Source organism: Cibotium barometz, chromosome 27 (assembly GCF_041138505.1).
Source record: "Cibotium barometz isolate CiBa-2024 chromosome 27, ASM4113850v1, whole genome shotgun sequence".
NCBI lineage: Eukaryota > Viridiplantae > Streptophyta > Polypodiopsida > Cyatheales > Cibotiaceae > Cibotium > Cibotium barometz.
The window spans coordinates 24,121,808-24,133,102 of NC_141072.1; the positions used below are offsets into that span (position 1 = coordinate 24,121,808).

General features: G+C 43.6%; 2 protein-coding genes across 3 annotated transcripts; both read right to left on the reverse strand.

Annotated features, from left to right (window-relative positions):
* Window positions 1-587: 587 nt before the first annotated feature.
* On the reverse strand, window positions 588-1,876 carry LOC147623202 (cellulose synthase-like protein H2). The gene is made up of 2 exons (XM_086821284.1): window positions 1,688-1,876; window positions 588-1,589 (listed from the first exon to the last, which is right to left on the reverse strand). Exons 1-2 carry the CDS (start codon window positions 1,874-1,876, stop codon window positions 945-947), a joined length of 834 nt encoding a protein of 277 aa, XP_086677410.1. The 3' UTR covers window positions 588-944.
* Window positions 1,877-1,896: 20 nt separating this feature from the next.
* On the reverse strand, window positions 1,897-5,022 carry LOC147623203 (cellulose synthase A catalytic subunit 7 [UDP-forming]-like). 2 transcript variants are annotated; one of them, XM_086821283.1, is made up of 8 exons: window positions 4,581-5,022; window positions 4,107-4,443; window positions 3,817-3,993; window positions 3,578-3,694; window positions 3,271-3,483; window positions 2,890-3,019; window positions 2,489-2,658; window positions 1,897-2,043 (listed from the first exon to the last, which is right to left on the reverse strand). In XM_086821283.1, the coding sequence occupies exons 1-8, from the start codon at window positions 4,883-4,885 to the stop codon at window positions 1,897-1,899; spliced, it is 1,596 nt and encodes a 531-aa protein (XP_086677409.1). In that variant the 5' UTR covers window positions 4,886-5,022. The 2 variants fall into 2 exon arrangements, 1 of the variants encoding a protein (XP_086677409.1); XR_015269343.1 differs by lacking the exon at window positions 2,890-3,019 and having other exon boundaries at window positions 1,906-2,043.
* Window positions 5,023-11,295: the final 6,273 nt, after the last annotated feature.

Sequence of the window (11,295 nt, forward strand, 5' to 3'; positions counted from 1 at the left end):
TTACATCATGGGCTTTCCATCAAGCCAAGTTTCATGATCAAACTATGTCCCTTCTAAAAGTTATGTACAAATTACTACTATTTTGAAAACAGCAAAAATCATGGTTTTATCAGCATGCGTCTAAGAAAATTAAAATATTGCCTTGCAAAAGCTAAGAAAAGTTCAATTTAAAAAATCTCAAATTTTTTTGGGTCTTGAGGAACATCTGTGGATGTTAAGCATTTCAAAACTCTTAATAGATTGCCCACAAAAATTCAAGAAAAATGCTAACTTTCAGGACACTTTAGTGTCCTCAAGACACTTTAGTGTCCAATTACAGAACTAGTGTTAAAAAAATGACTTCATTTTGGAGAACCCTTCAATTTTCCTTCCAATACTTTCAAGGTATTTTGGTGTGCGTGCTTAAATTTCAAGTCACTGTAGGGTTCAAATACGTTCTCAAGCTTCAAATGATGCTTAAAGTTAACCAAACATTGCAACCATGAAACCTTAAGAGATCACTAGAACCTTAACCTGAAGCCCAATACGATAGGGTGCGAGATGTAAGAGTTGATATGTATATGTGTATTTTTGTGTATACATTTATATTTAAAAAATGTAGATATGTATATTTATACGTATATGTGGATACATGTGCATATATGTATATATATATATATATATATATGCACGATGATGCTAAAAGTCACTAAGGAATGTGGCACCATCTTGAGGCCGAAGCGAATATTAAAGGCTTTGTACGTTGAAGAAAATATAAACCTCATTTTGGAGTACAAATTAAGGCAAGTTCAATGGATCCTCAAGTCATTTTGATTCTTGAAGTACCAAGGTACTAGGTGTAGATTAACAGCCAAACGGGAGTAGTAGGTAATTTGTACTGGATTGTGGTGTAAATCGTGATGTGCTGTCAATTGTGTGGGAGTCTGTGATGTGTTGTGTGGGAGTCAGTTGTTAGTGTAGAGAGATGACGACCACGGCAAGAACAAGGCCAGGGCAACGAGGGAAGAGCGCACGACGGTGGAGGAACGAAGAGCTAGAGGCCCTTTTCGACCCTGGCACCATAAGCACAACCCTCTTGCGAAAGGCTGCAAAACAAACAACACCCACGCAGCACACGCGGCCTCTACAGTGATGGACGGCAAGTTGCGGCCACGCCATGATCTCTCATCTGCCCTACTGTGATCACCGAAAATAGTTAAGCAGGTGCGGGATATGGCCACCACTACAGCTCCTGCGTTCAGCAGCACCAATGCTATGGGAGGGATAAACAGTGGTGAGTTACAGTTCACCGCAAAGCCCTGCACGGGCTGCTGCTGCTGATCATCATTAACATCATGATCATTGGAAGTGCTGCTGCTTACGATGTGTTGTTTAGGTGTCACGACGAACGTGGTCTCGGACAGGCCTGCAATCTTTTTAAGCACCTTGAAGGTAGCGAAGACGTTCGAGGTAACCGCCACAATGAACTCCATTCTCTCGTTGTTCCACCACTCCCTTGGCCCCGCACCTAACAACATGCTTTCATAATAGCTGGTCCAATACACCCACACAAATAGGCTAATTGGGATCAGAATTGCTGGATCATCCACCTGCAAAGGCAATTTGCATCATCATTAATTATATACTTAGATTATAAGAAGCTTTGATGAACATCTTTCATTAAGCGCTTGCACTAAACACGGCACACCTTCGGGAGTAACGGCCTATCTGCAAGTAACGACAATGCTGGCAGCAACGCATATGTGAACAATGGAATGCATGCTAGCGGACTTAAGAAGTAGCATATGTAACTGATCCTTTGAACTGCGATTAGCCCTTGAGTTTTTCTCACTAAAAACGGAGAGTTGGTGCTGAATAAAATCTCTAGCCATCCCATGCTGAATCTTTCTCTCGTTGTTAAAGCATCCTCACTCGTCGTAGGGCACAGCCCAAGAATGCTGGAGGGGTCGATGGTGCATTGCAATACACTGACCTCCAGCCTCTGTTATGAATCATTAAACACGTCATCAAGTCTTCCGTTGTAGAGCCGTAGATCAAGCCAATCTGAAAAGCCATGATGCACATGCAATGTGTAAAACACTAATACTACATAGTAGTCGTTTTAAGAGACTGATAATTTATAGCTACTGACACTTTAATTAGGTGCCACTGGCCAGGGCCTGAAACTTGAACCTACTCATTAGTAGGCCAAGGTGTTACATCCACCAAGGACTATATATATATATATATATATATATATATAAGGGTAGCAAATAAGGGTACATATAACATAACATTTGAACCTACTCATTAGTAGGCCAAGGTGTTACATCTACCAAGGACTATATATAAATATGTATATTATATATATATATATATATATATATATATATATATATATATAAGGGTTGCAAATAAGGGTACATATAACATAACATAACATGTCACACAATATGGTGTGCATTAATCTCATTACAGAACAAATACTTATGAAACGGGGGTACTGTACCTCTTTGCCCCAACTTGTCTTGTGTTCATAAGTGCAATCAAGCAATTTAATGGCCTCCTCTATCAAGGCATGGCCATTCAGGAGAGGGCTATAGTTCCTCATGTTTGATGTTATGCTTTGGGCACAAATAGCAAGACTTTGGCAACGGCCCAATAGCTCTGTTTCACGTCCTGCATCAACCCACACAGTACTGTTAGCTGACATTATCCAAATTGTGAGCTAATTCTACAGTATAAGGTCTTCGTTTGAAAAAAAGAAAAAAGAAAAAAGAAAAAAAGAATTTCAGTAGCATAATTTAGAAGTTATTAGTGGGTTTAGGTGGAAGCTTAAAAACCTTGAAAGACAACCTAGCTCTCCATTTGAGTAGTACACGTCTACTCAAGAATAGCTTAAATACTTACCATTAATCATGACCTTATCTGTCCCAACAACAGCATGTGGCTTGTTGCCATACAAGGCTTCTCTCTTGTGAACGCACCCTGTCCCAAGGTATGCCGGACCTTGGAAGCCATCCATTCCTTTCATATACATCTGGAGTGAGGAATTACCTTAGCAAATGTTCTTATCCCTTAAATGCCACAACTAGAGAGAAAAGGAAAATCTTAACAATTGCACAGAGCCTTGTACACGTATACAGGCTGCAAGGGCTTCAACGAATCAATGAATAGTGCAACGACATCCAAAGTTTTGCACACTTCAGGCTAATAGAGCTTGAGATTTTGTCCTCGCCTTGAATGCTAATGTAAAGCTTGTATATGCATGATCATTAGTTGAATGTATACCTCCATGGTTGTCTTCATGCGATTTCCGTAGATGTCATCCTCGTCTACGCTTTCAAAGCATTGAGGAAACTGCACAAAGCCCGTTTCTCTGCTGGTGCCCAGGTCCATGAGAAAGCACAGGGCTCGCAGAATGGCTCTGGCGTCGTTCACGTACATGTCACAGTCCAGGTTCAGAATAAAAGGGGCGTTTGTAAAGACCCCGGAGACGCGGATCTTGGAATTTATAAAACATTAGTTTAGTAGGATTGTTCAGTGAAGCGGCTGCACCTTATAATCAGCGTCATGACAATGGGTAGAAGAAGAGTACCAATGCATTCATGGCACCGGCTTTGTAGTGATGGCTGTGCTCGGGACGCTTCTCGCGGGAGATATACACAAGGCACGGTAAAAAGTCAGCTTCACTTTCAGGCTTCTCCACACATATCTGTGCAAAATTTCATCAACAACATCAGTCTAAATAGGGCAGCCCACTGTCTACATGTGGTGGACGTGGTAGACTATAGTATTACAAATTACATCTTAAACATGCTTTGATTAGGGCCTAACCTCACAGTAGGCTGGATGATTGTGGTGATCGTAATTGGAAGCCCACGATGAGTATCGGTCATGTCCATCGGAACTAGTTAATTTGTCGAGTAAGAGCTTGACTGCTTCCTCCTTCGAATTACTGCAGTATTTTGCGGCCATAGAGCTTAATCGGCTTTGCAGCGCTTCGTACTCTGCCTGCAGATCGGGATATGGTGATTAAAGCCTGAGGATATGATTAAAAGTATGGTCACTAGCTAATTGTACATTAACATGAGAAAGAAAATACATAGGATACCTATAGGGCTTACCTTCGTGGCGTGCCACTCCTTTGAGTAGCCTCTGAGCTGGGCGTCAGCAGCAGCGGCCTTGCTAGCGAAGTGGGGACCAGGGGCCCGCGGCTCTGTTATCTGAAATCGCTTGCAAAAGGGCACCCATGCCCTGGCAAAGGTGGCTGCCTCCTTGACAGCCCAGAGCGTGAGGAGGGAGCCTCCGTCGTCCGACACATAGCAGGCAAGCTTGTCGGCCGGATAGTCTAGTGCTAGGACAGATAAGACGGTGTTGACGGCGATTAACGGTGGCTCTTTCATCGGGTCAGCCGTGGTCACAAACACGTCCACCGGCGGAAGTTCTGGCAAGTGGCCGGAACTACACTCAAACATTGAAGAAATTTTAAGACACTGCATCGATCCATGGGGACCATGGCGCTCAACATCTATGCAATAGAGACGTGATGTTTTTGGTGAAGGTGGGAATTGGTAGAGCTGCTAGCTACACCACTATACCTTATCAAGGCCAACAGCCTCTCCGGGTGCGTTTCGCGCTCGACAAGGAACCACTTCGCGAACATGAAAAGATGAGCCGAGATCCCTAGCCACACCTCGCACGCCAACGCTACAATCACGAGGCCATCCAAGCAAGTGCAGGTGCTAACGCGGTAGATCAAAAATAGAACACAGAGCCCCGTGCGAACAAGAAGGACAGCCTTGTGGTAGATCTGATTCTTGACAATCTTAGAAGTAGCAACATATTCGTGGAGATGGAGATCAGAAGACTGTCCTCCTCCGCGTCTTCCTCCTCCTCCTTCCATATATTATAGGTTAGTTCGTATACGTAGCCGGAAGGGGGAAGAAGATGATCACAACTGAGCTGATGGGAAGAAGGGGGAAGAGATGACTTCTTGTGAAGGCCCTAAGAAGATGATTACAGTTGAGCTCGGGATACGGCCCACCAGCAGTTCAGGGACCGGCCAATTTCGATAATGGAGGCAGTGTCAGGAACTTTACCTTTTTCCAAAAAAAAATCAAAGGTTTTAATAACCTCCAAGTTGGGCTTTAAAGGTTTTTAACCTTTCAATACATAACTAGAAGGTTTGATCATTTGGGTGAGGTGAGGGGAAAAAGTATTTCAAGAGAACCTTCTATACTATCTCTTACATGGCTTACACTGCCGTCCATGCGTCAACTTCTTTTGCGTATGCATCGCTCACATCCACGCCGCCCCTATTTGATGCTGGGCGGCCGGTTGCAGAGGTTGCAGGTGTTGCAGCTCCCAGGTTGCAATTCGCCGCCCTTATTTAACTTCATGGCGTTTTGGTCCGCTCCCCTCCAGGCCTCCTATTCGCGCAGTGCCCCGGCGAGCTCTTCATGTCCTTTCTTTTTGTCAACTCCCGATTGTGCAGGCTATTGGAACCGTCGACGTCCGTGCTCTCCTTTTATCGGTGGGCACTGTCTAGCTCTCTCTCTCTCTCTCTCTCTCTCTCTCTCTCTCTCATTGTGTCGCGGATTGCTTTTTTTGTTGGCATGTAGGCTTTGGGAAGCATGGATGTGCAAGCTCTTGGAAGTGCCGACGAGCTCTCCTCCTATCGGCCAGTGTCCAGCGACGAGCTCTCTATCCCCTAGTTAGCATCTCTCTCTCTCTCTCTCTCTCTCTCTCTCTCTCTCTCTCTCTCTCGGACCTATAGGCTTCCTACGAGATGACATGGCAGAGGGTGACGGTCGGCCATGCAGTGGGCATTTGCCTCAAGGGCTAGCCAATGATCTCACGTTTGCCGTGTTGCCATATATATAGGCAGTGATGTTTGTGAACACACTCAGGACCGCCGGGGTACTTTTTCCCTCTTTAGGAGGTTTTTTCCCCTAGCACCCATCATTCTAGGGCTAACTTATCTTTTGTACATTGACACAATCTAATACATTGTGTGTTGTGTGCATTCTTGCTTCTTCTTCTCCAAGCTTTGTGTGCTTTCCTGCAACCCTAATTCCAACAATTGGTATCAGAGCAGGCATCAGCTCCCAGAGCTACGCCGCTAGCACCCTCTGACTCACGTTCTCCAATTGAGGTGACCTTTCTCGAGCGCTTGCAGATCCCTATACTCTACAGACAAGCGTTCTCTGAAATTGCATCTGACCATAGGGTCTAGCGTTCTCTGAAATTGCATCTGAGGTCGTTTCGGGCTCCGTTTTTGCATTACAAGTTCTGTACAAGTGTTTTCGTCACTTTATGCAAAAATTTTGACAGTGCAATTTTCTGCAAAACAGGTATACATATTCTATTATGGACCGTGCTATATAGCATGAGTTGTTTTCTGTTCAGTCTTTGCTTCATTACAGGTAGCTTTTGCATCAATTTCAATCAATGGCCATGGCTGATAATATATAGCAATGAGATGTATTTCGCATGTTGTCTGTGTTGATGACATGGAGATAGCAACTACCCACTTTGGGCATACATGATGCAGCATGTTTTGGTTGCAAAAGGAGTGTGGAACATTGTGCAGGGTATGGATGTATGTCCAGGTTCTGTGGATGTAGGATCTGTTGAGGATGTTGCAAGTTCTAGCAACTCTACTATTGCTGCTGTTTTACCCACTGCTGAACAAGCTCGTTGGGATGGTAAAGATGCGCAGGCTTATGCCTTGATTGCACTTCTGTCAAACGTAACATCACTCCACATATTCGTTCAGCTAAAACAGCAAAACAGACTTGGGATATTCTAGCTAGTTTGTATGCAGGTTACATAATGAGGCGAAAATCTCTTACCTGCATAAAGAGCTAGAATCGAAGATTATGCAGGAAGATGATGACATGAATGTTTTTCTTGCTGAGATTAAAGATCTCAAGGAACAGTTGATTTCTGCAGGTGAGATTATTCCTGATCATTCTCTTGTGCAGACTGTTCTTGATGCTTTACCTAAGTCATATCAGACTTTTGCTTCCACGTGGAGACTTGTTACTGAGGACAGACCTGATGTTGTCAAGTATGATACTTTAGTCAACAAGCTCTTGCAAGAAGCGCAGTCCAGGCAAAATAGGGCTAGGCAGCATGCAGTTGATCAGGCATTTGTTGCTGCCCAGCAGAGAGAAGAAGTGGTAAGGCAGCCCCTTCCACTGTTTCTTTCCTATTAGTAGGTCTGCAACTTCTTCTCCTTCCACATGTAGCAACAATAGGTCGTCTGAGAAGGATCTTGATAAAGGCAAGAAAAAGATTAGGTGCAACTATTGTAAGGCAACTGATCATGTCATTAAGAATTGCCCTAAGCTAAAGGCTAAAGAGGCAAAGAAGAAAGAGTCAAATGCAGCCACAATAGCGGATGCTTCTACAAATGCAGATTCTGCAAATGTTGTGCAGGATACAGAATGGGCGTTTAGCGTGTATTGCTAGTATGACCCATCTGTACTACATAATGCATGTTTGGCAGTTTCTGTTGACTCTGATGTATGGTATTTTGATAGTGGTGCTACAAAGCACATTACCTCGCATCGTGATATGTTCACTTGTCTCTTGAGGCTGTCTCTAATGGGAATACTGTCACATGTACCAACAATGCTTCTTACCCAGTGAAGGGCGTTGGTAAAATTATGCTTACTGCTACAAATGGCAGTGCTTTCACACTTTCAGATGCTTTGTATGTGCCAGGGATAAAGAAGAATCTATTGTCTATCTCTCTGCGCTTGCTAGACTTGGACTTATAGTCAAATTTATGGATGACAGATGTACTGTTCATGATTTGACTTTTGGTGATACGATTATTACATTTGGCACCTTGTTTCGTGGGCGGTATAGGTGACAAGTGTGTGGAAGATTCAACAAATGCAGTTTCTGATGAAAAGGCAGTTTCAGATGCAAAACTATGGCATGCTTGTTTTGGTCATTTGAACTTTGCTAGTTTGCTGCGTTTGCAGAAATTTGATATGGTTGCTTCATTGCCCCCTCTTGAGGCACCATTGAAACATGTTTGTGAAGGCTGTATTTTGGGCAAAATGCAGCGTTTTGCGTTTCCAAAGGTTGGTTCTGTGCGGGCCACTCGTAAATTGCAACTTATACATAGTGATGTATGTGGGCCTATGCAAACTCCGTCATTTAGTAAACACTTGTACTTCGTGACTTTCATTGATGATTACTCAAGGCATGCATGGGTATATCCACTAAATGCAAAGTCCGAAGTGTTTTTGTGCTTCAAATAGTTTTTGCTTATGGTTGAAAATATATCCAATTATACTGTGGGCACCCTCTGTTCTGATCGAGGGGGGGAGTACATGTCTAAAGAGTTTGATGCATTTCTGGCTAGTCATGGTATAAAACACCAATGTGCAGTGCCGTATACCCCTCAGCAAAATGGTGTTGCTTAGAGGAAAAACATGTCACTTATGGAGATGGCACGATGTATGGTCAAGAGCCAAGCTTTGCCACATACGTTTTGGCTGGAGGCTATCATGTGTGCTGTATATGTACTCAATAGGTGTCCCACTAAGGCCTTGCAGTCTGTTACTCTATACGAAGCTTGGCATGGCAGGAAGCCTTCTATTGGTCACTTACGTGTCTTTGGTTGCTTGGCCTATGCTTTAGTGCCTGTGCAACAACGTAGAAAATTGGATGATAAGGCTGTCAAATGCATTTTTGTTGGTTACAGTGCTGAGAGCAAGGGTTACAGATTGTATCATCCGCAGTCAAAGCATATCTTGATTAGTCGAGATATTGTTTTTGTGGAAGATGCTATGCACCCTTTGTTATCATGTACCAAAGAGACAAGTGTGAGCTCACGGGATGTATTTGATACGTTGTTGCCTCTGTTTACAGGTGGGAATTCAAATGTAAGTCCTAATGAGGCAAATATTCAGCCTATGCAGATTTCAAATGACATCATAGATCAACCTATTTCTGATGCAGATTTATAGGATGTCATTTATGAGGATAGAGCTGACAATGAGCAGGCTAGAGGTATGCCTAAATGGCTGGTGTAAACCTTGCGTGATAGTAAAATTGATGCACCTATGTCTAGTCATACTCGTTTAGGTTTTCAGCATGCCTCTTATGCATCAGATTATTATGCTTGGCTGTGTCTAGTATGTGTGAAGAGGAAGAACCTCTTTCATTTGATGAGGCACAAAAATAAAAAAATTGGTTGGCTGCAATGCAAAGTGAATATGATGCTATAATGAAGAATGGTACATGGTCTTTGTGTGATTTGCCTATTGGTAAAAAGGTCATTGGATGTAAGTGGGTTTTTAAGTTAAAACAAAAGCCAGATGGCAGTGTTGATCGCTATCAAGCTTGACTTGTTGCAAAGGGTTATGCTCAAGAAAAGGGCATTGATTTTGATGAGACCTTTGCTCCCACTTGTCATATGACTACCATTCGTAGCATTTGTGCATTGGCAGCTCATAATGGTTAGAATGTACATCAGTTGGACATAAAGATTACGTTCTTGAATGGAGATTTGCATTAGGAGGTGTATGTATCGCAGCCTTGTGGTTTTGTTCAAAGAGGGCAGGAAAACAAAGTGTGCAGGTTGAAAAAGGCTTTGTATGGTTTAAAGCAAGCTCCACGAGCTTGGTATGAAAAGATACATGCATATTTGACTACACATGGTTTTCAAAATAGTCCAACAGAAAGCACTTTGTATGTTAAATGTGTGGAGGATGTACATCTAATCATTGCTCTCTATGTCGATGACATGCTGCTTGCAGGACCAAATGAGAGTCATATTGCTGATTTTAAGGTTGATTTGAATGCCTCTTTTGAGATGTCGGATTTGGGGCATTTGCATCATTATTTGGGGATACAATTTACGTAGTGTGATGGAGGTATTGCTTTGTGTCTGACAGTATATTGCGACATTGTTGCAGAGATTTGGCCTTGAAGACTGCAAGCCTATTGCTACTCCAATGGAGACAGGTTTGAAGTTGAGTCTTCATGATGCTGGAGATCACTTTGATGTCACATTCTATCAGACAACTATTGGTTGCCTCATTTACGTATGCATTACGAGGCCGGACATTCAGTTTGCAGTCTCACAGGTGAGTAGGTTTATGCATAGCCCAGGGTCTCAGCACATTGGAAGGCAGTTAAATGCATCTTTCGCTACTTGAGTGGCACCATACATCTTGGGTTATTTTATCCCAAGGGGGGATCGTTGCCGCCTGATTTACATGCTTTTTCGGACTCGGATTGGGCTGGTTGCTATGACACAAGAGTGTCCACAAGTGGTTTTTGTTTCATGCTCGATAGCTCATACATATCTTGGTTGAGCAAGAAGCAACCTACTGTGGCCACTTCTAGTTTTGTGAAGCTGAGTACACGGCAGCTTTCACAGCTATGGTTGACTGTGTGTGGCTCAAACGGCTTATGGGTGACTTGGGAGTTGGACAGGAGTCTATCGCCTCTATCTACACTGACAGTCAGAGCGCACTGGCAGTTGCGAGAAACCCAGTTTTTCATGCTCGCACAAAGCACATTGAGGTGCATTATCACTATGTCAAGGAGAGACTCTTTGCAGGAGAGATCAGCTTGGCCTATATGCCAACACAAGACAACCTCACCGATCTTTTCACAAAGGCACTTCCTCGTGAGAAGTTCGAAGCTTTCCACAAAGCTTTGGGCTTGCTCCCCTTTGTGGACTGATCTACTTCGGGCATGGCACTTCCCTATACATGAGTGCCAGCTCTCGTCCACACCATCACTCCTAGGGGGGATTTGTTGCCATATATATAGATAGTGATGTGTGTGTGAACACACTTAGGACTGTCGAGGCACTTTTTCCCTCTTTAGGAGGTTTTTTTCCCCAGCTTGTATATACGCCCATCATTCTAGGGCTGACTTATCTTTTGTACATTGACACAATCTAATACATTGTGTATTGTGTGCATTCTTGCTTCTTCTTCTCCAAGCTTTGTGTGCTTTTCTGCAACCCTAATTCCAACATGCCGTAGCCGGTTGACACCACCCCTTTTGCCAACCATGCAGTGGGTGTTTCCCTCAACGTCCTTCGACCATGCATCAGTGCTACCATCATGCAATGGGTGTTTGCCACATGCAGTGTGACGGTTGACACCGCCCCTTCCACCAGCCATGCAATGTGCGTTTGTCCCTCCACGTGTCTCATTTGCGTGTTCTGTGTGTGTGTGTGTATGAGTGTGTGTGTGCCTGTGTGTGTGTGTGTGTGTGTGTGTGTGTGTGTGTGTGTGTGTGTGTGTGTGAGAGAGAGAGAGAGAGAGAGAG

Coding starts and splice junctions, on each gene's coding strand:
- LOC147623202 (XM_086821284.1), bottom strand. CDS start 1,876: ATGGGATGGCTAGAGATTTTATTCAGCACCAACTCTCCGTTTTTAGTG. Junction 1,590..1,687: donor ATAGGCCGTTACTCCCGAAG/GTGTGCCGTGTT, acceptor TTGCCTTTGCAG/GTGGATGATCCAGCAATTCT.
- LOC147623203 (XM_086821283.1), bottom strand. CDS start 4,885: ATGGAAGGAGGAGGAGGAAGACGCGGAGGAGGACAGTCTTCTGATCTC. Junction 4,444..4,580: donor AGGCTGTTGGCCTTGATAAG/GTATAGTGGTGT, acceptor GTTTGAGTGTAG/TTCCGGCCACTTGCCAGAAC. Junction 3,484..3,577: donor CCGGTGCCATGAATGCATTG/GTACTCTTCTTC, acceptor ATAAATTCCAAG/ATCCGCGTCTCCGGGGTCTT.